This window comes from Polypterus senegalus, chromosome 10 (assembly GCF_016835505.1).
Source record: "Polypterus senegalus isolate Bchr_013 chromosome 10, ASM1683550v1, whole genome shotgun sequence".
In the NCBI taxonomy this organism is placed as follows: domain Eukaryota; kingdom Metazoa; phylum Chordata; class Cladistia; order Polypteriformes; family Polypteridae; genus Polypterus; species Polypterus senegalus.
In genome coordinates, this window is record NC_053163.1 from 145,799,208 (window position 1) to 145,826,832 (window position 27,625).

Below are 27,625 nucleotides of genomic sequence, written 5' to 3' on the forward strand. Positions count from 1 at the left end.
AGTGTTGACTGGGATTGGCTCCAGCAGACCCCCGTGACCCTGTAGTTAGGATATAGCAGGTTGGATAATAGATGGATGGATGGATGGATGTTCTTTATGGTGAAGGCCATGGTGCAAATAAACCATGCAAATGTGAATAGATAAAAAGACCTGGCGTGTGCTTGAAGATGTCTTTATATTCCCTTTGCTTGAAAGTCATTCAGGCAACCCTGAAGTACTGGCTATGCTCTTTCTATTGAACTAATTGTTTTATCCCTGTTTGTAAAATCGCCACACAGTTAACTAGTCATGTTATCATCAACTACAAGGTCCTCTAGTTAGTCTTATATCATATTATTTAATATATCACATTATTAAAGTGGACAATTTTGTTCCGTTATGCTTCCTGAAAAGTCTTTGGTTATTATGATAAAAGAGGTTCAAGCTGAACACAGATACACATTCAGATTGACTATCATGCAGATATTCAGAGAACATGAAAATGAACTTCTGTTGAATTTAGCGTGTTTTAATGTTTAAATGATGCCGACACATTGCGTTTGTTCAACTGAACTCAAAATGTTTTTCTGCTTATTTGTTTGTACTTGGCATCTGATGTCTCCTATTTTAGTCGCCTAGCACTGGTGAATTCTACTTGCCCTGATATCTTGTTTCCATCTTTGCAAAATCCCAGTAAAACTGTTCACCCTGTCCGTTAATGTGTCAAGATTAACATTGAAGTAGTCTGAGAGTAAATGAAGAAAAATCTTTACTGACATTTTGCACTTCATGGTTTTGTATGCATGAAGCATATTGTCAACCAGATGGACGTAGTTTGTTGCAAAGCAGTTGCCAAGAAAATTCTCGACAACATCCTTGAATGCCCTCCATGTGATTTTCCTCAGGCCACACTAGCAGATCTTTGAACTGCTCATCATTGATGACAGATCTGACTTGTGGAACCACAAACATTCCTTCATTCCTTAACTGCAATCAGCTACTCTGTCTCAAATACTGAAATCCCTCACCTTTCTTGTTCATTGATTTCATGAACCTTTTCATCAGTCCAGGTTTCATATAAAGAGACAGCAAAAATAATTTTGTTGGGTCGACAAGTGGTTTATGTGCCACACATTTCTGTCTTTATGGAGTGGCTAGTTGTTTTTAACGTAATGCGAGTCATTAGCACAGCTGTCACACACACAGTACTTAAATATGAGCTGCATTCCTTGTAGCTGTGCCACTACTTTTAGATCTCCATAATGTTCCAGTTGTAGTTTGTGGTGGATGGCCGGGGCCCTTGCCCGGCCAGGATGCCCAAAGTGTGGTAGGACCTGGAGAAAGAGGATTGTCGGGACAGTTTCTTCCCTGGGGCGATAGAGGGCAGCCCCCTTGGTTTCCAGTAGGGTCACGGGTTATGACCATGGGGGCTCAACCCTGTTGGAACGCGTGACCACCGTCAGGGGTGCATGGACCTTTCCAGGGCCTTATTTGGTCACGCTTTCAACACACCCTGAAGTGTGGCCGGAAGAAGCTCGTTAGACACCTGAAGTCCATCCAGGTGCCTTATAAAAAGGAGCCGCCTCACTCTATAAGTGGCCAGAGTTGGGAGGAGAGGACAAAGCCTGAAGAGGAGTAGAGGGAGAAGGACTGGCAGCAAGAAGGGACTGAATGGTGTTAGTGTGTTGTGGTTGCTGGCATTGTAAACTGTAAATAAATGTGTGGAGTGTGGCAAAACTTGTCTCCTGCCTGTCTGTGTCTGGGTTGCGGTACGCCCCCTAGTGGCTCACAAGTTGTAATATATATGCATGCGTACGATATGAGAGGACATCACAAAAATTTGCAAATACAATAAAAGTGCGCTACTGGAAAATAAAGAAAATTTTTGGAATCAGCAGACCAAAATCTATTACATACACCCAAAAGTGTTCAGGAAGCAAAACTTTCATTGTCCAGTGTTATTGATGCATGTGAATAATATTCTCATGCATGTATGGAAAATACAATATTAAAGCTTGTTAAATAGTAAAGCACACATATACTCTAATGCATATGACTGCAAACTTGTGTTCCAAGATAGAGGATCAAAGCTGTTACAATAACATTTATTGGTAAATTTTAACATTTGTTCAGCAGGCACCTGAAGGTCTACAGTTAAAACCTCATAATATCCCAATGTACAGATTTAAATATAAAAAAGCAAGATAAACACTTCTCATAGTTTGGTGGGCAAATTGAAAAGGTGATCTTCAGTGCAATATTAGGTTTGAAGATAATTAACAGTAAATGATTAAAAAACAAATGCTTATTTAGAAAAACTGCTAAACTAAAAAACTTGATTTAATATATGTTTCTCTCTATTCCATCCCAATTTAGATTTACAGCATTTCTTCAATAACCTACTTGACACAAAAACAAAATTATCAAGCCTTATTTTATAGCACCTTTCATGGTCAACACCACCCTAAATACTTTACAATTGTAGAACAACAACTCTATAGAAGGATATATTTACACCACCAGAGAAAAGGCAGTCAAAGCATCTTATTCAGGGTTACTCAGTAATCTAGCAGTAGAATTAATTGTCTTTAACTCTTTAAAACTGAACCACAGAATGCCAAGGGGATAATCCCACATAGATGAATGTGTCAGCAGCAGTCCTCTAAAGCCAGCTTTCCATCTGTTCAGATAATATATTTCAGTTTGTTCAATAAAACTTTTTGGTGATACTCACTACCACAGGAGCTGTAAAACGACTTGTTTGTTTATGTAAGTGAAAAATGTAGACTCTTTGAAAATCTCCCTAACATTCATTTTCAAGGGCTCCTCCACTCTCAACAATCACGTCCAAGACTAAGATCTTGCTCTCTCTTCTACTCTATATCTGGAAAAATATTTATATATTATTTCTTTGGCATTATTTTTCTTTTAAATAAAAACAAATTTGCAATTTTCCCAAATAATTGTTATGAATTGTACTTAACTGTGCCGCTAACATTCCTCTATCCAAATTTAATCCATCATCAGCCACATACTATAATACTATTCAAGGTTACTTGATGCACTTTATGACCATGATCAGTTTGACTGACTGAGAACCTCTCGTTGAAATTCAAAACTAGTCCACTTGGCAAATTTTTAATTGCCATAAATGTATATAATAACTTCTAAATATTTAAAACATACACATCTAAAGAATGTACTTATTACAAGTATACATTAAAGCGGAATATATTTATAAATCTTATATACACCATATTTACAGTTATGCTTAAAAATCCTATACGTTTATATTTGAAAATATAAAATATGGGATAAGTCAAAGTCAGATATTTAAATGTACAATTTTAAAAAATAGGAAAAAATAATGGTTAATTTCTTAATGCTGCATGTACTGTATTTTAAACATGCAAAAGTATATCTGGTTTGAAATGCAGGAAAGTAATTTCAAGGTTCTAAAATACAGACTGAATATGCACATTAAAATATGCTACCTGAACTGAAACTGAAGTCAAGGGTTTTTGCTTCAGAAATGCTAAATCTACTTGAGAAGCAGATGTGATTTTTCCCTAAACATATGGAAAATCATTTGGCATAATTACATTTTCATTCATCTTACAAGAGCTCCATTGAATTCATCTGCTTCCTCCTTGTTTAATGTGGGTCAATCAGCAGTATACCTGTATACTCCATTACAATTCAAATCTTAACTACATAACTGAAGATAGCAGCAATCACTATGGTGCATGTAAATATAAATTTCACCCAGTATAATAATATAATTTTTAATTAAATTATGTTTGTTCTGAATAACAAAGTCATACAGAATCAGCAGACAATCATTGTAGATTTTATATATATTTATATTTAAAGACTGTGCAAATGCATCCGAGTCTTCTATAAGTATTTGTAGCAAACTGCAGCACCTTGATGTTAGTTCAAAACTGACTGCAAAAAAAAAAAAATATGTCCTTCTAGTCCATTACGTCTAAACAGATGGATTTTAAAAAAATCTTTATTGAATCACACTTTCTAAAAAAAAAAGATGCTCTTGAGCATGCAAGAAAACACATGTGTGTGTACCTTTTAAGTGTGAACTTGTTTATTCACTTCACTACTTTCTTCCAGCACTGTGCCACAATCTTTAACAATGATAGAGGATATAAAACATTATTGCACATACTTGTGGACAGCAGAGTTCAAATGGTGGTCTCTCTAGGTGTCTACAGAGAAAAGAAATTATACACCATTCAAGGTCCACTACCATAGTGGGGGCAGAAGGAAAGGAGCATGGGACGGTGTGGAAGGGGCATAGACAGATAGCAGATAGCTTTTAAGGGGTAACCTACCTACATATATCTACGACGTATTCATTATTCACCAGTTTCATAAAATATTCATGCACTTCACCCTCTCAGCTCCACCAGAAAAACAGTATAAACAGTTGGAAAATCTATTGTAACAAAAGGACATGTAATATACTATAGTTATTTAAGAGAAATTGTTCAGGACTGACAAAATAGGCAGGTATACGGATGTAAACGGCAATATTATTCCCCCCAGTAAACAAATTAACATCATTAGATCAGCATGTATCTGCTGGTAAGTACAGTCTCTTGTATGTAAAATTGAACTACTTATTTTAACAACATATGAGTATCACCTGAAGAGGAATGTCTGGGGTGCTGACATAGGCAAAGATGATCAGGGAATGGAGAGAAATAAACAAAACCAAAACAGAGTAATGAACATTTGCAAATTTCAAAGGGGCAGGTTTCAGAAATTAAAAAAAAAAAAAAAAAATCTTGATGGCTGCTGGGTCTTGGTGATTCACATGTTATTGATGCGGAGAACAAGATGATCCCACAATGCTTGCGCTTGGATTCAATGAAAGAGCTTGTAAAGAAGCACGCAGATACACTCACAAAATTATACTGGGACAAAACTGACACAAGAAAGGGTGTCCTTGAAGGCTGAAGCTTTATAAATCTTATCGATCCCACTATTTCCCCAGAACTCAAACAATTAGGAATGGGGCTAGGGTGCTGTGTATAGTTCATACAATTGTCTCATCTGCAGTCTTTTTCATTATCTTTGTGGAGAGCATGGAATGCTGGGTAGAATGGGCGCCCTTGGCATCAGGAATCAATAGGCGAACCTTCTGATTGGTGCGTCTCCACTCAGAGTATAGCTGACAGTGATAGCGGAATGAAACCTAGGAAATGATAAGAGTACAAAAAAAAAACAAACACACATAAGCTTTCTCTTAAGAAAATACCACAGGCAAGCTTTCGAGACAACTCAGGCCCCTTCTTCTTGTAATCTTTTTAGTTAGCCAGTAAAAGGTGTGAGTTTGCTTGACTTCTCACTACATTTCTAATGGCTAACACAGTACAACATCCTAGTACTACAGAAAATACAACATAAAGTGCATTATCTGAAAAAAGTATGTCTATAAATAACGGTATGTTAAGTATTTGGAAAAGGACCAAAATTTGCCAACAGGGTTCACACAATTTTTTCTACTGAGATATGTACAACATTCAATAATGTGCTCAAACTAGTAGCAATGCCAACATGCACTATATGAAGAAAAAGCACTCTTCTGCTCTAGATCAGGCAAGATTCTTGCTCAAAAAATGGTGAGCAATTTGTTTAGCTCTAAACCTTATATCTGAAACATGGAACTCACAAGGGTCCAAAGGACATAGATGGTGAAAAGTGCAATAGTCAAAGCAATGAGCCCCACTGCTTCCAGCCGGCTGTTGAACTGCAGATGGTCCTGGGCTCCCCTAAGACATAGCCAGCCCGAGATGGCAGCCAGAGGAGTGATGAACAGGAAACAGACCATATCACAAAAAAGTGTCCTCTTCTCATTGCGAGGTCCGGGGTCTCTCAGCCACTGTAGGATGATATAAAATGAAATATTTTAGAATATTGTAGCATTAGCAAGAATTTAAAAGATTTTTTTCTGAGATCAAAATGTTAATTGCTTGATAGATCATACCAATTTACCAAAAGATGTAGTCAAGATACAAAGAGGTGTTAAAATAAAAGGACCCAGATTCCACACCCGCTTATGTCAGAAAACATGTTTTAAAAACTATTATTTTTTGCTTTATTGGTGGAAGGAAGCTTAAGTCATTCATAGCACTGGTCAGCAGAAACTTCAAATAGCCCACTGAAAGCGCTAAACTAGGAGAATAAAGCCTAATCCATATATTGCAACGGTGAGTGGAAAGTGTGGGTTTAAAGCCTGTTACAGTCTGTTTGACCCAGGAGGCCTGCATAAGATGGAGGTCATCTCATCAAGTCTGTGCTAACAGAAATGCCTCCAGCTCAGTCGAAGATGTACACACAACTCTCAAAAACATAACTGAAGAATTGTAAGACAACTGTATTGTCCCATGGATTCTCTTTGGCTAATATTATATACAGTGGGGGAAATAAGTATTTGATCCCCTGCTGAATTTGTAAGTTTGCTCACTTACAAAGAAATGAACAGTCTCAAATTTTTATGGTAGTTTCATTTTAATGGAGAGAGACAGAATATCAACCAAAAATCCAGAAAACACACATTACATAAAAGTTATAAATTGTTTTGCATATCATTGAGAGAAATAAGGATTTGATCCCCTACAACCAAGCCAGAATTTTAGCTCCCACAGATTGGCTGTGTGCATCAAATACAGATACTCCTGATCTCAACTCGTTGTCTGCATAAAGCACACGTGTTCACAGAATCAATTTCTTCCATTCCAACCTCTCCACCACCATGGGCAAAACCAAAGAAATGTCAAAGGACGTCAAGGACAAGATTGTAGACCTGCACAAGGCTGAAATGGGCTATAAGACCATCAGCAAGAAGCTTGGTGAGATTTTCGGAAATGGAAGGAATATAAAATGACCATCAATTGCCCTTGGTCTGGAGCTCCATGCAAGATCTTGCCTCATGGGGTGAGGATAATCAAGAGAAAGCCGAGGGATCAGCCCAAAACTATACTGGAGAAGCCTGTTAATAATCTGAAGGTAGTTGGGACCACCAGAGTCAACGAGAACACCATTGGTAACACACTGCCTGGATGTTCACTGGCAAACTTAAGACGGACGCAATATCAACGTAAATATTTTCAGGATTGCTTGTGATAGCACTGTAAAGCATGCCTTCTAAGGCTGCTTCTTAAGTATACCGATCCAAAAATACAAGCAACATACTGGTAAATAACCTAAAATGGTTGTGTTTAGTTTCAAAAATAAAATAAATACAATAATAAGGTAAATCGAAAATACAGCACTATTAATTGTTCAGTGTTGCTATCTCACAAATTCAACATCCTAGGTTAATATCCAACACCCGATTGTTTTCCGCATTGAGTTTCCACATTAGTTCCGATTCTGAAAAGGTTCTCTTCTCGGCCCTCTGTTAAATGAGTGTTATATTAACTGGAAATTCAAAATAAGCACTATTTGGGTGTCTGCAGGAGTAACAACAACAACATTTATTTATATAGCACATTTTCATACAAAAAAAATGTAGCTCAAAGTGCTTTACAAAATGGAGAATAGAAAAATAGAAGATACGGTAAAAAATAAAAATAAGTCAACATTAATTAACATAGAACAAGTAACGTCCGATGGCCAGGGTGGACAGAAAAAACAAAAACAAAAAAAAAACTCCAGACTGGAGAAAAAAAAATAAAATCTGTAGGGATTCCAGACCATAACACCGCCCAGTCTCCTCTGGGCAATCTGCCTAACATAAGTGAAACAGTCCTCTTTGTATTTAGGGTTCTCATGGAAGGACTTGATGATGATGGTCACGTAGACTTCTGGCTTTCAGTCCATCAATGTTGGAGCATCATGATGCTTTGAGTAGGTGGTGGTGGCGCAGGCCGCCACCACAAAGAAACCGGAAAAATAAACAGAAGAGACCCTGAAATGGGTTGGCATCCTATCCACTGTTGGTTCCTAGCTTGTGCTGCAAAGGTAGGCACTTTTGTTGCATGATCTTGAATTAAACAATATTTTAGAATGTTATTTATTATCTAAATAGGTAAATGGCAACAGTGTGTTTGTCAACTTGCCACCTGCTCCCTAACCCTCCTACCTGTACTACTGCGTTGTTTAGTTTGTCCAAAGCATGATGTTTCTGCCTGTTTATGATCATCAGACTCTTCAAACCATTGTTTGTTGTGGAGAATGTGTATAGCAGATTCCCAGAGAAATACAGGCTCTTTAACTGATACCTACTGGTGTCTGAAAAAAGAGCAGTAGCTGCAAAAGTGGCAAAGAAATGGCACAGAAAGAAGGGATAATAAAGCATCCTAATGAACATCAGGAGATGTCTCAGGTGCAAGCATCAGGTGATGTTGTGTCATTTCTCTGCACTCTCTGGGTGGAGACATAGAAAGGTCTTCAGCCTGTTGTCCCAGACGGTTTGTCATCATTTTTTGCAGCCATTTCCTGCCTTGTGCATTACAATTACTTTTTTTTCTCACATCAGCAGAATGTGCCTTTGTCTTCATTTGTGCATTGATTGTCCAACAAAGACTAAGGCCCTTACAAAGGGGGCCTTTCATATCCACAGAGATATAAAGGACTCATAAGTAGTACCTAATTATTTTTAATTATGGTCAATTGACTGTTTTCTTTGTGTTGTTTGTGATTACAAATTTGTCATTTGTTTAAACCTGGAGCCTCCAATGCACAGAGGTTGAAATATTTACTCAAAAGTTAGTGTTTGCATTTTTTTTTCCTTCAGTAAAATATCTGCAGAAAATGGTTTATCTTGACTTTGGAAATGTATTGTTTAGCATAAAAAATACTGAATGGATAAATATGTGTACAAATCTTCTGTCATGCAGAAAATCATGATGACTTTGAAGGAAACTGAATACTTTTGCATGTCACCATAAATAGAAAAAAGCTATACTCTGTGTGTGTGTGTGTGAGTGTGTGCATACAAGCATCAGTGAGGTCAGACAATGATGCACGGTGCTTAGGTATGGCTTGTAAAAGGCACTCAAATTCATCAACAATGAGTTGAGATGAGCAGAGGTTAAGGTTCTATGCAGGCCAGTCAAGTTCTTCCCACTCTGCACTAATCAAACCATTACAGTATAGACCTCATTGTCATTCTGAAAAGGGACATGGCATTCTCCAAACTTTGGCCATAAATTAGGAAGCTCAGAAAGTCAGTGTATGCTTTGGAATTAAGTTTTGGCATCAGTGGAAGCAGGGGCCTAGCCTGAACAAAAAGAACCACCTGAAGACCATTGCACTTCCCCAACCATACACCTCACTGAGGTAGGTAGCTTTATTCAAGCAACTGCCAAAAATCAGACAGGTCCATTAGACTGCCAGACAGTGAAGAATGACTCATCACCTCAGAACATGCACTTCCACTGGTCCAGTGCCCAATAACGGTGAGCATTATAACACTCTAGCTAATACTTGCTACTGCAGATGGTAATCATAGTTGCTGCTTGGCCATTGAAATGCATGTTGTTTAGCTCCCAACAGAACAATATGTCTGCTGACATTACTTTCTGAGGCAGAACACTGAAAGGATGGTTTCAACTGAGGCTCGACAATTTTTAAGGGCTATGTGCTTTACTTCTCTGCAGTCCCAATGTGCAAGTTTGAATAGTCTGGCACTTCATGGGTAAGCTGCTGCTACTGATCATAGACATTTCCACATCACAATAATGTCAGGTACATTTGGGAGGGGCACCTATAGCAGTATAGAAATTTGATGCACAGGTGGCATCCTATGATAGTGCCTTGCTGAAAGTCCCAGAGTTCTTCCAGTAACATGGCTGTGTATGCAATTTAACACCTGTGCAAGCAATGGGTGTGTCGCAAATAGCCAAAATCCACTAATTAGGGGCTGTGACAGGGGAACAATTATGGACACAACACCAGTTCATAACACGACACTCACGCACACAATTATATTGAGCAACTTTGGGATCTCTAATCTAATACACGTGTTTTTTCAATGTTGGAAAAGGCAGAAGTATTCAGTGAAAATCCAAGTGGCTTTAGTAAGAATGTGTGAACAGACGGTGACCAGGCTGGAATTTTACTCCCAAGTATGTTCAGCTGTGAGGAAGCAGTGTTAACCAAAATTAACAACAGGAGCAAACATGTCCTATGTACTAAAAAAGTCTTACGGGGATTAGTAATTTCAAGTGACTGATGATATTAAGGTTAAGTAAAAACAGTTTTTTTTAAACTGTAAAGGAAAAAACACATTATCCAAAAATTCTATCAGATAAACTTCATGTATACTTCCCCATTATCAACATAGCTGAAAGTTACTGAAGATTCTGTTAGCTTCCCTGGTATCTTGCTCTTTTATTATATACAGCCATTTTTTGCCAACATCTGTAGATGGTAGAATGCTATTCAAAAATAGGACTTCTTTGTTTGGTAATTTAAAATGAATAGAAATAACATGAGAAGTCAAGCAAAATTACACTTTTTATTGGCTTACTAAAAAGATTACAATATGCAAGCTTTCGAGGAAGCTCATGCCCCTTCTTCAGGAAACCACATCTTGACTGAAGAAGGGGCCTAAGCTGTCTTGAAACATATTGTAATCTTTTAAGTAAGTCAGTAAAAGGTGGCGTTTGTTTGAATTCTTATTACACGGCTAACACGGTACAACACCCAGCTACTACAGAAATAACATGCACTTCTTATTCTCCATATTTAACATATTTTAAAGTTCAAGATCAATGTAACATTAAATCAAGTTAACTAGGTAAAATGTTCTAAACATCCATTTAATCATGTTAATATTTATGGCAAATGTTTACCAGCAATAAAATAATCTCCATTTTGAAAACCAGATTTGTTGTAACATTAGAAAGAATAATATATGGGTTTGAGCATTGACCTTTGTTACCTCTGTAAGGGGCCGAGGCCGTCTCTCAACTGTGAACTCTGTGTGACACAGCTCACAGTAGCTTGTATTTGAGGAGGAAAGCCACTTTTCCAGGCAGCTCTTGTGCACTGTACCCAGCGTACCAGTGCAATCGCATGGGGACAGCAGTCCTTCTCCACTGCCTCCCTCATGGCAGATTCGGCAGATAGGCCCTTCACTGTGAAATTAGGAGAATGGATTAAAACAACAGAACTTTAATGGGGCGAGTGTATTAACAATTGTTTTTAGCAAACTCAATGGCACAGTTAATAAAACTGCTTCAAAATGGAATTATAATTACTGACCAATGTTTAAACGGCTTGAAGCAACATGACAAACTGGTAAGACTGCAGTAAGAATTTAAAATTGTACTTAGCAACACTGCATGAATGTCAGCAATTCCAAGAAAACTTTTCCATCACCAGCTGCTTTTGTAGATGACCATAGTTAGCCAAATAACCATTAAACGAGAGGTACAACCAGTAATCAGTTACTCAAGACTATAATCTTATAATCAAAATGTGCAAGTAACTTAAGACTGCTGCATAAAATGTTGAGAAAGAGTCCATCCAGCTGAAGTTGCAGGGTCCCAACTAAGGAAGGCCTATTACCTTTTGTTTTTAGTCGACTAGATTTATTTAATGCACTTCTAAGAGGACTACCTAAGAAAGACATCAATCTGCTGCAATTAGTCCAGTCTGCAGCAGCCAGAATCTTATTTAGAAAAAGAAAATCTGAGCACATCTTGCCAGTTTTAACGTCATTACATTGGTCATTAAACTGACCTTGCCTGATGAAGGGGCCTTAGCTGCCTCAAAAGCATGCATTTGTAATCTATTTAGTTAGCCAATCAAAAGCTGTCATTTCACCCTACTTTCTCCTATATCAATCTATGGCTAACACGGTACAACACTCTACTGCTTTAAAATGCTACAAATGATGTATATAAAGCCTTAAATAATCTTGGCCCATCCTATAATTTGGAATGCCTGCCCCCTACACTCTAAGATGTAACCTTAGATCTCTGTATGGAGATCTGCTTATAATTCCAAGAGCCAAAATTAAAAGAAGTGTTGAGGCAGTCTTTTCCTATTACGCACCAAAAATCTGGAATACTTCAGCGATTAGTTAAGATGTTGATTTCTACTACAGGTCATTTAAAAAAACAAACTGCTAAACCCCCACTATTTTAATACAGCTTTTTCATAGCTACAGTTTAGTTGTATTTCCTGATAGACTACATGGGCATAAAATAATCATATTCTTCAGGGATTTGCAGTCTGTGCTAATCTCTATTCTTTGCTGTCTATTCCGGTTCTTCTGTGGTCATCTATGCCAGCACCACCTAATCAAGGCATCATTCAGCCCCCTTGTACTAATGGATTGAAGGTGGGTGTCCCAGCTGTCCACAAGAGCAACATCATCGAATAGTATCAAATGAAGCCTGAAAACAAACAGGACTGATTTATGACCATTTATATTAGGCAGAATGCCCAATGGGGGCTGGGCAGTCATTATGGCCTTAGAACCCCTGCAGATTTTGTTATGTTCTCTGGCCTAACTGGAGTTTTTTTTTTTTTCTGTAATCCATGCCATCTGACCATATTCTTTTCCTTTGTTACTTATTCTTGCCTAATCTTTTTTGTTTTTTCTTTTTTTTTTCTCATCTTATACAGCTCTTTGAGCTACACTGCTATATAAATAAATGTTGTTGTTGTCTTATCGGTAGTCTGCCATCATAAAGGATCCCTTGGGATCTTTTGAAAACAGTAGGATATTTCCCAATGTCATGTCTAAATGGCCAACTATGACCTGTTCATTCTGGCCCCTAATCATTCCCTGTTCCTTATTGGCTAACTCCCTCACCTCTTCACCACCTGATAGCTAATGTGTGGTGAGCATACTGGTGCAAAAAATGGCTGCCGTTGCATTACCCAGGTAGTGGATCCTATTAGTGGAGCTTGAATTTGTTGCACACTGTCTATGTAAAACGCTTTGAGTAGGTTAAAAAAGCAATAATGTAACATAAGGGGTGTAACATTTTAAAGTTCTAGTTATTCTTCCACAAAACCCCACCCAACCCCAATTTCTTCTTACATAGTCAAAGATTTACCATTTTTAATATTTGACTTGCCTTGTTTAGTTCTTATATATTGTTAAAAGGTATCTAAAAAGCAGATCATAAAAATAAACCAAGATCAAAAGATTAATTGATTATTACTGTTCGTAAGTTCGTGGGCATGACTATGACATATAATGGCAGTGTGTGGCACCTGGTGTTCTAGTCTGGAGATTCTCTTACTTGAAATCTATGTCTTTTGTAAAGATAGTAAGGGTTAATCTCAAACAAGTTAGTGTATGTATATTTTGCTTTGTTTAGACACCTTTATTTATAATGTTTTAAATACTGGATTTTGTTGATTGTTGTGACCTCTTGCCACTCACTCATCATGTCTTAGTTTGTACTGCTAACTGGTATTCTTACCAGCTGAGAGGATGTTAAACAGTGCTTACAAAAAAAAAAAACGTTAAGTGTCAAGACCCCCGGCTGCTTCTTTGATTACATACATGTTGGATCTAACTCTCTCGTTTAGTTAACTTGTTGTTAAAATCCTTCTGGCATTCTGACCTTTTGCCAGTCTTTGACTATGTCTAGTTCACTCCTTTTAAGGTATCTGTCTTCTGCTGTTAAGGTTTTCCATCTCAGTATGGCTCCTGCTGCCCACATGATCATAACACTGCTTAGATAAATACTTCCACAACACCAGAGAATCACCTCTGGACAAAACTGAAACGTCTATCTTTCAATAAAAGTGCAACAGTCATTGCTGGCAGTTTGTTAACTCTTTCAGATGATTATATTCCATTATATATTGGAACTGAAAGCTGCACTGTAAAGCAAGTTAAATATATATTTTTTGGTACCTTTCTTCTCTTATCTGGCTATTTCTGCCATGGTTACTGAAGGAGTATATATACATCCAGACTCAAATATGTCCTGCATTTCTACAAAAGAATATAATCCCAGGTAGCAAGTGCCCCCTGCTGGAGACACAAGTGAGCTTGTTGTAATCTTTCTGCAGCAAATTTCCATGAATGTCCCTGAGATCTTAAGAAATTACCAAATGCATTGTAATGTACATAACTCCTCACATAAGGCCCTTTTCTGTCACCAAAAGCAGAGCTTTTAAAAAGTTGATAGAAAGGCTAGAATCAAGCTAAAATCTGCCAAAACTGCTATTTCACGTCTCTGTAATGATGTGAAGGATAAAGTTGCAAGTGGCATTAGGGAGTCAATTGCTCTCACTACCGACTGTTGGACATCTGCTGCTACAGATTTATGTTATAATCATAGCCAACATGACCACAACACCTCCAAAACTGGCAAGCTTCTTCTTATTTTGGCTGCTCCCATTAGGGGTTGCCACAGCAGATCATTTTCTTCTATATCTGTCTGTCCTCGTCATCTTGCTCTGTCACATCCATCAACTGCATGTCCTCTCTCACCACATCCATAAACCTTCTCTTAGAGCTGCCAGGCAAGAGAAAAAGAGGAAGGCCTATCCTATCCTTAACATCCTTTTCCCAGTATACCCAGCATCTCTGCACATGTCCAAACCAAAGCAATCTTGCCTCTCTGACTATGTCATCCCCACCGTCCAACTTGAGCTGACCCTCTACTCATTTCTAATCTTGTACTAATCCTGTCCATTCTTGTCATACCCAGTGCAAATTTTAGCATCTTTAACTCTGCTACCTCCAACTTTCTGGTCAGTGCCACCATCTCCAACCATTATAACATAGCTGGTCTCACTACCGTCATGTAGACCTTCCCTTTCACTCTTGCTGGCACCCCTCTGTCACAAATCACTCCTGACACTCTTCTCCACCCACACAACCCTGCCTGCACTCTTTTTCACCTCTCTTCCACAATCCCCATTACTCTGTACTGTTGATCCCAAGTATTTAAACTCCTCCACCTTCGCCAGCTCTACTCCTTTCATCCTCACCATTCCACTGACCTCCCTCTCACTCACACACACATATTCTGTCATGGTGGTCCTACTGACCTTCATTCCTCTCCTCTCTAGAGCAGATCTCCACCTCTCCAGGGTCTCCTCATCCAGCTCCCTACTATCGCTACAGATCACAGTGTCATCAGCAAACATCATAGTCCAAGGGGACTCCTGTCTAATCTCATCTGTCAACCTGTCCATCACCATTGCAAATAAAGGGCTGGCAAGCTACTGTATATACTTCACGGTATATAAATTGTACTTAGGGCCGGCAAGGTATATACGCCATATACCAGTGAAAACTGGCAAGCTATATACTTCAAAAGAAGTCCTCTACATAAACTATACACCAGCATCAATATCAGTAAACTACAACAGTCTGCTGTAGAAAAGCAAGAGAGATCAAAGTCTCAGACTGCTGTTGTGACAGACAGTGTGTGTAACATGGACATCTCTGTACGTGAAAGGCAGCTAGGACCACACACTGTGCACACACTTAAGAAGCCCAGAAAGGTTTGAAGATACCTAAACAATTTAATTGTTTCTCTTTTGCAGATGCTGACCCAGAAATAGGAGGCAGATTTTAGAAAGTCTGGAATTAAACAGCAGACCTCTGGGCTAATTACGAGAGTATGAAGCTAAATTCCTAATGTTTGCCAAATCATATGCCTCAGCATACAGAGGTAGCAGGGACAGAGACATATTTTTAGCCATTGGGGAAATTGTCAGAGTAGTGACGTGTCAGCTTCATTCAAAAAGTGAAGGCATACTCATTTTCCTTAAAAAAAAAAAAAACAAAAAAACAAATAAAAAATGACATTCCAAGTCTTTCATAGCTAATGGAGTTGGTAAAAAAACTCAAGCAGGGAGTATAAGAACAGCTATTACTTTAGCAATGTTTATATACAAGTTTGCGGTTTGACATTAACTCAGAAAATAACGATTTAAACATGCAAATACTTAATGTTAATATTGACTAAACTACACCGTTAACATTTAAAAAGAAAAAGCTTAGAACAGCTTATATAGAGGGTTATGTATTTGTACAAGGACTTTAACTTATTTGCAGTGTTTTGACTTAATGTGTAATAAATTAGTAATTTCCAAAATGCTTCTAGTTTACACTCTTTGACATTTATTTTTAAGAAAATCTCATATAATGGGACTATTGCATCATGAAACCTGAATTGCCATAGGAATTGCATTATGGGCTAAGTGTATTGTTTCATGCCTATCTTTCACACCAGTATTTGTTCATCATTAGCCTGATAAATAAATGCCCTTACCAACATTATGCAGAGTAAATAAAGAAAAAATGTACATACCTACAATGCTGCCAGATTTCTTTAAATTTAAGAATAGGGAAACTACTACCAAGATTACACAAAATGTTCTACCACAGACTTGGAGCACTAGAGTTGGTGGCTATCTGAATGTCTACAATGAATGCTCTCCAAGACCAAGTTAGCTCACTAACAGTCTATTTTGACAAAACATACGAGTATGATAGGCAGTCAGAATTTGATATGTGTTGTGGAAATGTTACTGTGGAGGTCTAGCAGGATGAAGATTTCCTTACTGGTGGGAGATCCAGCATTAGTAGATTGATCTAAAAAACAGACCATTAAAACATTAAGATACCAAAATGTAAATTACGCCAACAAATGAAAGTGGAACTTTCCTTATTGAGATGGCAAAGTAAACAAAGACCACAAGTACAACATATATTTATATGAATTACACTTGAAAAAACTTTTGTGCACTACGATTGCAGCATGAAATACTGACCTGTTTATTTCACCAATTTACTGCTAACATTCAGCTAAATGTGCCAGGAAAATTTTAATCTGAACATCTTAGTGCTCCATGTTGGCCAAATTTGATATTTCACAAAACTGATTTTTCTGAAGTACTCGGTTATAATTCTTCTTACTGTTTGTAAATAAACAATGTACACATACACTGATTTACCATCACAAGGAAGAAAGAATATGAAACAGTAGGGAGAAGCAGCCTGCAAAAGACAGCATCATTTTTTAAAAAAGATAATCCATATATCCAGAAGTAGTAAACATTTACCCCATGAAGACTAAGGGAGTCCTCTCACCCCCTCAAACAAATGGTGGAAAAGCTGTTGTTTGAATACATCTCTCTAAACCTTTTGATCATATATTAAGTAGTAAAGGGACTGCCTTCTGTTGAGTTATTATAGTGAAACATATGATATAGCTATATTGGGTTCAATAAAATGCAGAAGCAGGAGAGCATAGAATAAATATTTAAAAGTTGCATTCCATTATATGCAAAACACAATGGCTGCTCCAAGTTTTCCACTTCCATGTTATTAAAAAGAGGACAGCACAACTCCACACCTAACAGTTAAAGCACTGTGTTTCAACATGCACTTCTGCTTCAAAAAGCTGTACAGGGGGCTGCTTTTTGTCATATTTAAGATTACTCAGCATTTTGCTCATGTTGAACAATCCCAACATTTAGGCCATGTTTACAAAACATTATCTTGTGAAATTTTATGAATGAATTAACATCAGTTTCATCAGACGTGTGTTTAAGGTTAATTGGCTATTCTAAACTGACTCCTGCATGAGTGCCAGTGTGGCTATGTGGGTGTGACTGAGCTCCGTGAAAGACTGGGACTCTGTTCAGGGATCCTTTGACTTTTCATGGTCACAAGTGTGCAACTGAGTTAATCTACTTTCAGAATATTATGCTACGGTATGTTTACTAGTGAAATACCCTACAGTTTTTCAAAACACCCCCTTTTGTTCACAAAAATTTCCAACTTATATTTTATTAAGGTACAGATAAAAATGAATGCACCATGAAAGCGTTTTGTTCTTTAAACCAACCTGATATATACAGGATATTTTTTGTATCGAAAAAGTATTTATTTACCACATTTTAAAGTGTCTGCTCAAAAATGGCTTTCATTTAAATGGAAATTAATGCAGTAGTTCTAGGAATCGGTTCTTTAAGCATTTACATAATGTACTTAAGTACTTATGAAAAATGGGACTATACCTGAAGAAAAAGGAAAAAAAAAATGTCCAGCTGGGAAATGTTTTATTAAAAGGGAAACTAACACATCACATAGTTTTCAGTTACCGTAGATCCCGTTATATAAGCCGAGAATTTTGTCCTAGATTTTTGGCTTGGAGTTTGGGGGTCGGTTTATACAACGAGTATCGTTTCAGATTCAAGATTTCCAGTGCAATGCCGGTTTTGCCGATGAATACGGAAGTAAATAATGATGAAACCACAGAGCCATCTTTCAGGTGAAGAAGTAACTTTGCATGCCGGTACTTTAAATTAAATAAAGAATTTATTCAAAAAATAGTGTTTTAGTTGTTGATTTTATTAATAAAATTTATAATAAATTATCGTGAAGTTTAAAATGAAATTTTTTATTTTGATTTACGACCAACATCTTGCATTACGAAACGGATGCGGTCACGTGTATCCGCTTGCGCGACTGTAGACAAACAACCGAGAGCGTTAGTAGCGTCAGTCGGAGCCCAGATACATGTGTTTGTGGATGTAATTTCCGTCATTGCAGTGATTTACCTATATATATATAATTCATTAAGACCATGCAAGCAAGACACATAATTGCTAAGGAAGGAAGAGAAGGTAAAAGAAAGCGATCGCAATCGAAACAAAGATGGACATTATTGTCACTATACGCATCTACAATGAGATTAAAAGCAGCTCCTTCAGTGCAGAATAAAGTTCTGTATAGGGCTTGTATGGTTGTTTTTTAGCTTTAGCATAACGCCGGATCTGTGGCCCCGATTCTGCTTTCTTTCCCTCCTCCATCTGTGTCGTCTCCTAGACCCGACAACCATCCACGGAGAGCCCGTTGGTCTCGCTATGTTGTGCGCGTGGTGAAAAACACTCGAAACAGATGTCTGGCTCTGGACACCGATGTCTATAAGGTTCTGAATGGTGTAGCGGATGTTCGCCGAACCTATCGTGCACAAACAAGGACAAAAAAAAAGTACAAAAACAACAAAAAAAGTGCACTGAAAAGGAGAGCCCTGAGCCGCTGCGACCATGCGCGCCCCATGCTCCTAGCTTAATCGAAGTAGGCTAGGCACTATTTATAACTTTTTAGTTAGTACATTAGAAAAATTATTGGTGTTTTGGTAAATTATGCACATTATATTATATATCAAAAAAGCCGGCAGTCTCAAATTCTCGCCGATAAACATTATAAATATACCCGAAGAGACACTTTTAAGGAAATTTAGAAAATTTTGCTTGGAGAAGGGGTCGGCTTAAATACCGTCATCGGCAAATACATGTAATTTAGTAGGTAGAGAAGGGGTTCGGCTAATATACCGGGTCGGCCTGTATTCCGGGATCTACGGTACTCTATAAATGTGGTTTAAACAAGATGCCTTCTCCTTTTGAGTAAAGTTGGGATTAGGTTTATTATGCTAGAACTTCTGGCTTTTGTTAATTTGTTGAAATCATACAATTTACAGACTTTGTAGGCAGGGTCAGGTTTGTGTGTCTAAAAGCTCATAAAAATGGGAGATCATCAGCTTCATTTTTTGAATTTATTTGCTGTTCTGCAACTACTTTAAATATAAACATCAGAATCCTAGCCTTTTCTTGACCCTCTTTAGGACACCACCTGCGACTACAACTGTGAGGACTGCTAGAATCTACATTTACTCAGAAAAAACAGAACAGTAAAAGATAGGTATAACACTAGCTTCAAACCTATATTGTAGAGTTATTGCTAACATGGCTAGATTTAAACAGTCAGTTTAAAGAAAAGATAAACCACCAATATACTATACATATTTATGTATCTTCAATACATAGACTCATATACCGATATCAGAATCGCACCTCAAGAATATAAACTGGATGCCAAATTCATCATTCAAATATTGCCATATTAGCAATACTTACTGTTGTGTTAGAGATGCACTATAGGTTTGAAAATTGTGTTACACTTCTCTTTTACTGTTACTCTCTTTAGGAAATACATGTAAAGTGAGAACTGGAGAGAAAACAATTTAGAACAAGGATAAAATATAAATAAAAAATAAACATAACTTGATAAACATTCCCTTTTTTCCAATGCAGTATTTTTATGCAAAACGTAATAATTCCTCAAAACCAATACCAAGCATGTCAGTTATAAGTGCAATAACATACTGGCGCTATTTGCCAACTGACCTCTGCGGCCCCAGTGCTTTGATGACAGTGGAAAGGAGTCTGCCGTCCTTAGCGGTGACCTGAGTAACGTACTGTGCTCGTCGGATGTCCGAATCCTCCACTGTCTTTGACAGAGCGGTGTTGCCAGTGCAGTCACACAGTGATCCAGGAAGATGACAGCACTCTCCAGTGGTCATGTCAGTTTACAGGGAAAGCGCTCCCTCTACTGACACATCAGGCTGGCCCTACGATTAAGCAAACTGACAGGACGTTACCTCTCTCTTTGTTTTCCACCTTTTACCTTTTCACTTCTATATATGCTAAATAAAAGCAACAAACTTTCTGAGCTCAGATTACTACATATATACAATATGAATACATTCCTAGTATATTTCTGTGATGTTTTAGTGAAAACGTTACCTTTGAATTAGTCGTTGCCTCACCCATATGTCTGCTCAAAAGTAAACATGATCTTTAAAAATGTGTACCACATCTATCGGCAACAAAAAAGAATTTTCTGTGAATTCTCTATGTAATAAACTTAATAAGTTATAGCGTAATGAAAATTGCATAATTAGATCTGGACATCCCTATACTGCTGTTGGCATCCAGGTACTTTGAGCCATTTCTTGATAGTGCTGTGCCTTGGTTTCCTTTTCATCTCCACCCTTACACAGTGGCTGCAATTACCACTAGTATGAGTTTAATCTCAGAAAAGTCAAAACCTACTCCAATTTATGTTTTAATTAATTTCATAAAGTTTGCAGTGAGACAAGTCAACTATGCTGTCAGCCTGGGAGGCAAGCTTTTCCTCTACACAAATGTGATGATATGAATTTTAATTTCTTTAAACATTGAAACAATAAAAAAAGGAAACTACATCTAAATCTTTTAACATATATACAACAGTGCATTTAATCTGTTAGTGAAAACTGATGTTATATTTAATTTTATTCTATAAAGAAACCTGTAGTATTTCCTTCCAATGATTTCAAAGCTCTGATAAAATAACATTTAGCCACAAAAAGCCAGATTACTGATCCAGACTGTGCCACCATTTTAGAAATATTTGAATTTGATGGTATTAGCATAACAGTGCAACATGTGAGGTTTGGTATTTTATGCTCACCTTGTCATTTTTTAAAAAATCAACATTATTCCTAGGATATGCAAGTTATCAAGCCACCAATTTATTGAACATGCCTAGTCCAATTTTAGGGGCACAGGGAACTGAAGCTTTGTAGGCAAGTAATTGGGAACAAGGCAAGAACCAAACCTGGTGGCGACTGTCAAAAAGCACAGTTATTACAAAATTTTTTATAAAAACCTAATGAAGTATGTTTTGCTTATTAATCTACTGTAATAAAAAGCAACTCTGCAAAAGACTATAGAGACTGTCAAAGTTAACTGTGAAACCAACATTTACAAATGTCACAGACATCTGAAAATACATCACTGAATGCCTACCACTAAACACATTCATTTCTACTTGTGAATAAAAATCAATTTTAGTATCTTCCTAAATTATTTTTATTAAAATAAATTACCAAGCCAAATATACAAATATTGGTCTTCTACTTGGTCTATAACCACTGTCATGTATCATGCTAAACACATCTACTATGACTGCCATATCTGTCTGTGTCTGTACCAAATGGATCCCGATGGACCAATTTTGTTGAAATTTGACACACTTTAAGGAAATTTATTCGGAACAGGATTTTTAATTGAGATACCTCAAAAAAAAAAAAAAGCTGTACAATATTTTGAAATTTTAAAATGCCATCTTGAAAACCACTGGTGCTCCTATAAACTAATCATACTTAAAACAGAAATATATTCTATGTGACTTCAATTAATGGTTAGTTTACTGATTCAAATTTACCTTCAGAGCAGTCACTTCAACTTGTATATTTTGTATATTCTCCTCTATTACTCGTCCAACAGCCAGTCCTGTTGATAAAACAGATCCCCAATACAAGTTAGTCAAATACATAGTGAGGTGCACACAATGATGCTGGAGATAAATTAACCATAAAATTATTAAAAAAAAAAAAAAAAAAGTCACTTATCTACAAATTGTGAGAGGAAATTTATTATACAAAAGTGTTGCTCACCAAAGAATGAACAAATTTGTACTCTATGTTAACAGTATATTATACTAATAATTATCTAAACTACTGCACAGTATGATTCAGTCTTTCTCTGACACTGTAATTTAATAGGAAAAATTTCAGACCTGTTTGCCATCATGGTCTGAAACAGCCAAAAATTTTATCTCGAGACTTGCACCAGGTTTTATCTCTTAGGTATTTTTTTAAAAAAAATTATTAAAAAAAAAAAAAACTGAATTACAGTTAACTACACCCACGACAACCAAAAAAAAAAAGAGATGTCAATGGATGACATTTTAACATCACTTAAATTGTCATCTGCTCTCTGTTAAAGCTATTGGGCCAACACAAGCCTATTACGGCTCTATTTTTTGCTTTGTGCCATTTTAAAGTCAGTGAAAGAGTGTGTATTTAATGTAGCCTACTAACACATGTAACTATATTCTATTATTACAGTTACTGCTTTGCGTCCTTCCTAACCTAAACCATCATCTATGGGAGAGGAGCGAAAGCTTTAAATTCGTTGAAAACTTTGATCTTCGGTTTTCGATGGATCGCGATGTTTTAGGATCTCCCTATACCGAGATCTTGGTGAGGGGGGTGTGTCTGTCTGTGTGTCACAGTTTATTGACAAGCTAAAATGGCTGGATGGAAAAACACCAAACTCGATACTTAAGTCTGTTATGAGATGATGATGATGTGCAGATTAGTTTTTGAGCCAAATCGTGCAAGATAAAGAGGCACTCCAGAGGAACGCTCAAATACAATAATTCTGCAATGAGTTATGAATTCTTCTCATCAATTGCTACCGTGATGATCTATTTTATGATCAGAAAGATCAGAATCAGAGCGGTAAATAAATACTGAAATGTTAAGAGAATAGTTTGGATAATTTGGTTCCTAAGGGGCAAGCCCTACTGACGCTCACGTCCGAATTTTTTGAATTGTAACTTAAGGTTACAAAAATATTTAATAAATAAAAACGTGATAACTGCTTAAATTAACCGAACAAGTAAAAATGCTCCAAATTTAAAATCAATTAACTATGCCTACAAACACACCTGGAAGTGGCAGCAACCATACATTTTCTGAATCAGAATCACTTTTATTCGCCAGTACTTAATGTACAGGACTTTAGCTTGGTAGCTTTGGAGCTACTTACAACAGAACACATCATCACATCCAAATACCATAAATAACAAAGTAAGTTAAACAACATACATTAAAAACAGTTGCAGAACAGTGCAATTATAAAGGAGTTGTGCAAATGATTTTAAAATAAAAGCGTGCATGTGTATGTATAGTGTGCATATACAAACACACACACACACGAGGGTCATTTGATAAGTATAATAAAAAAAGCAAGTTAAACATCATCTTTTTGGGAAAAAAAATAACTTCAAATGTCTATAAAACGTGAACAATGTGCCGCTTCTGGCTGAAATTGGGCCTGACCTAGTTTGAAGAGTGACACTTGTTAGCCGTAAAGTCACCAAATGTACTATGGCGCCATCTCACAGAAATTTACCAAACTTATCAAATAACCCTTGTACTTGTCAATATCCATACACCCACTCCCACCTTCATATATCTAAAACCACAAGAATAAGTGAGGAAGACAGGCTAAATTACTGTTTTTTCTAAGTTGTTTTATTTTAATACTGTATCAGTGATGCGTTTTTTGATTAGTGGTGTATTAATTTTACTGGTTTGTTTGCATATACTTGCTAATATACTGAAATCTATTAGGTGTGTAGCAGTAATGGTGCTACGTAAAAAAGGCTTATTGCAATTCATGCTATTATGAAATGTTTGATGTATATTGGTCTACAGCAAAACATTTTCACTTGAGAGATACAATTATTTATAACAACAGGTTAAAACAAGACATAGTATTAAGATGTCTGGGTCTCTTTAAGTATAAAGATACACAATGCATTAATTTACTTTTGATCCACTTTAACCAATTTCAGGGTCTTAGGGCAGGGGTCCTCAATCACGGTCCTGGAGAGCCACAGTGGCTGCAGGTTTTTGCTCCAACCCAGTTGCTTAATAAAAAGCACGTATTGCTAAAGTAACACTTCTGCTTCACTTTAGTGATTTTGAGCCCTTATTGCTTAATTTTGTCTTAAACAGCTATTTTAATTGCTCCTTATTATCAATAACATGCAAATGACAAGAGAGAGCAGCATTTCTCCATTTAGCTTATTTACATTTACACCTGTGTGTATTTATCTGCACTATTGGGTTTAATTAAATACTTGGAAGAAAAATGAAGAGAAAAAAGTGAAGGACTGAGAATTACTCGTCCATTTTAGCCTTCAAATCATTTGCATGATAGAAAGGGAAAGAAAATCTAGGATATGAGAATGACCTGACATAGCAGAGTTAATTTAATTTCATAGCTTGTTAGTGCTTTATTGGCAAGAATTGCTTTCTAATTAAGCAACCAGGTCAGAACAAAAACCTGCAGCCACTGCGGCTCTCCAGGACTGGGATTGAGGACCCCTGTCTTAGGGTTTGTACCTTATCCCAGCATTAATGGAGCAAAAGCAGAAACCACCCCTGGGGAAGGCACACAAAACCACACATCCACTCACACACACAAACTCATTCAGAGCTAATTTTGAATCACCAAAAATTATCTATGAGCAACATCACTGGGACATGAAAATACAAATCTGGCCAGACTGGGATTTGACCTTTGGTCTCTGAAAAGGAGTAGCACTGATCAGCATACAGCTTAGAAAATGTAAAGGTGGGGGGGTTTGTGGGGTTAAATTGTCATGTTAAGCATATAATCCCACTTGAGTTTGACATTAATGAATAGAAGTTATGTAAAACAGGGCAAGGTCAGAAGCGTAGCTCAAGACTAACATTCTGCCTTAGTGATCTGCCACATTAAAAGCTAACAAAATTAATACAATTCTTGACAATTCATACCAGACACAAAACCTAGTCTGAATTGCAAGACATACATAATTAAAATAATATTCACCTCTGCTACTTGTTTTTGTATGTCTCTTGAAAGTGTGTCAGACAGAATGGGATTGTAAAATTCCACATGCTTAAATCTCATATGATATGCTATCATAATGAAAGTTTCCTAATTATCTTAAACATTTCTGTTGCTTACACGGTAACAAAAGATTTTACTTTAAAACAGACACATTCTATAAATAAAATTACGGTGGTGTCAATAACAAAATAACTAATTCAATAAAGTTAGGATTAGGGTAGGGGATTATAGCTATAATTAGCCACACACACTGGTACACTAATCCAAATTATTGTAATCAAGGTTACAGTTTACAAATGTAAAGCAAAACCCATGACCCAGATGAAATTGGATGTAAAAATTTACAAGCTCAGATGAACCAGTCATCACTATATTTTCAAAGGTCTATCAACAGTCAGTATATAGCAGGGAAGTCACTGGCCATTGCAAGAAAAGGAAAAAGGAAAAAAAATATATATATATGTGGCCAAGAACAATAGACCATGACTAATGAGTCATCTGTATCCTGTAGCTTTAACCTCAATACCCTTGAACCGTTCTGAGCAGAGTGTATTAAAACAACATCCATCCAGAGGTCACTCTAATTTTGGATTTAAACCCATATGATTAACAAGCAACAATCAGTGTTGAGGATACCCTTTTAAACATGAACACCATTTTTAAACCCTTAACTATGATGGTCCAGGTTGCCTGCAGTTGCCATAAACTCCTTGAACATGGGACCGTCAAGAGTCAAAACGAGATAAGCAGGACAATGAGAACATTTAACAGCAATAGAGGATGGTGCAAAATGCAATTGTGCATTTATTTGAAACAAAAAATACTGTCCCAGACAAAATGCCGTGCTTCTTAATGAATAAATACATAATCCATGATAAAAACCTTTACTTCAGGTGGAAGTAAATTCAGTAATAAAGTTCATAAAATCCAACAATAAAATCCTGTAGACATCATGTTCCCTTGACTCCGGTCAGCCCTGTGTATCTTTCCATCTCTCTCAGCAAACCCTACAGGTCTTACAGGCAGAGATGCCAACAGCTGTGGTTCCTGGCTCTCATCCCGACTGCCTCCTCCTGCATCTGCCAGGATACTTAGAGCCAGACTCCCTCATTCCTGCTTCCACCATCAGCCTCTGCAGGAGCATTTAAAGCACTCTGTCATTCCCTGCGGTGCACAGCAGGAGTGATCTGCACTTGTAGTGCCATTCTTCTCGTTCCCTTGCAGGGCTGCTTAACCACTCTGTCTTCTCTCCAACTCGCTGGCTCACATTCCTGATTCTGTCTTTGCTTTCCTTTAAAGTCCCATCTCACCCACTATCCTGCCTAGGCTCCATTTAAAGTTTTTATTCAGGCCCAAGTGCTGTGAGGAAACTGGCTGCCATGCACATTCACACATGAATGCAGGCTTGCCAATCTCTCAATACTCTGGTGCCACTCAACCATACTACAATGCACCAGCACCTGTCCAGAGGCCAAGTGCTCCATTTATTTAACACTGCACATGGCCACGGACCTCTGTCACAAGCTATACCACACACACCCAACTGAACCCAATCCCTCCAAGCCTCCAGTGGCATGGATGAGACGCACACTCAGAGCAGCCAGTGCAACTGGAGGCCAAGGTCAGTCATGTGCCCTTCTCACACTTTTATCACTACTAAAAACATTCAAATAAAACCCACAGAAAAACAAACTTGAGCTTGCCTTTAAAAACAGGACATTAAAAAAAGAATAAGAACTATACAACAATATATTGTTCATTAAAAGTTTAGTTATTCCATTCTTCATGCTTGGGTATGTGGGTTCTTTTTAAAATCAGTCATCAAATCCTCTTGTTGTATTCTTCTTTTTTTCTCATTGCCATTGGCTCATCCCACCCCTAACAGAAAATGTGATGGTTCAGATTGGCTGCAGCTGCCACACTCCTTGAACCCAGAACCGTCAATAATCATGATCGGGATAAGCCATGAAATAAGGATACATAACAAACAAGAGTGGTACAAAGTGCTCAAGTGTTTTTATTTTCCAATAAGCTTGGGATCTAAACCCCAAGGTGTGAAAAGGGAGCTCTTCAATAAATAATCAATAAATAATTCACAAAAACAGGTGATAAACAGCACTTGGAAAGTCAACACTAAATAAACAGATCCATAAAAACAAGGTTAAAATCCACTGGTAGGTTCCATCCACAAACACAGGGATGAGCTTTGGTGCTTCTTTCTAAAAACCGACAATCCTAAACATTCGAAGGGATGCCACGGTCCTTACTCCTTGCTTCTCTCTCCCACCACCTTTCCTTAGCCTCAAGTGGGAGTCCACTCTGAGCATTTGGTGGCTCCTGCTCCTCTGGGACCTAAGGAGGAGTGACTCCTGCCATG

General features: G+C 37.3%; 1 protein-coding gene across 3 annotated transcripts in view; it reads right to left on the minus strand.

The window, feature by feature from the left end:
• Positions 1-2,058: 2,058 nt before the first annotated feature.
• march2 (membrane-associated ring finger (C3HC4) 2) overlaps positions 2,059-27,625 on the minus strand; it is a 57,490-nt gene continuing 31,923 nt past the window's right edge. The window contains exons 2-6 of one of the 3 annotated variants that reach the window (XM_039766992.1): positions 22,001-22,068; positions 20,137-20,360; positions 10,883-11,087; positions 5,672-5,881; positions 2,059-5,194 (exon numbers count right to left, since the gene is read on the minus strand). In XM_039766992.1, the coding sequence (XP_039622926.1) occupies positions 5,036-5,194; positions 5,672-5,881; positions 10,883-11,087; positions 20,137-20,312 (750 nt within the window). In that variant the 5' untranslated portion in view covers positions 20,313-20,360; positions 22,001-22,068 and the 3' untranslated portion in view covers positions 2,059-5,035. Of the gene's footprint in view, positions 5,195-5,671; positions 5,882-10,882; positions 11,088-20,136; positions 20,376-22,000; positions 22,069-27,625 lie in introns of all 3 variants that reach the window. The other 2 variants (XM_039766991.1, XM_039766993.1) reach the window with 2 other exon arrangements.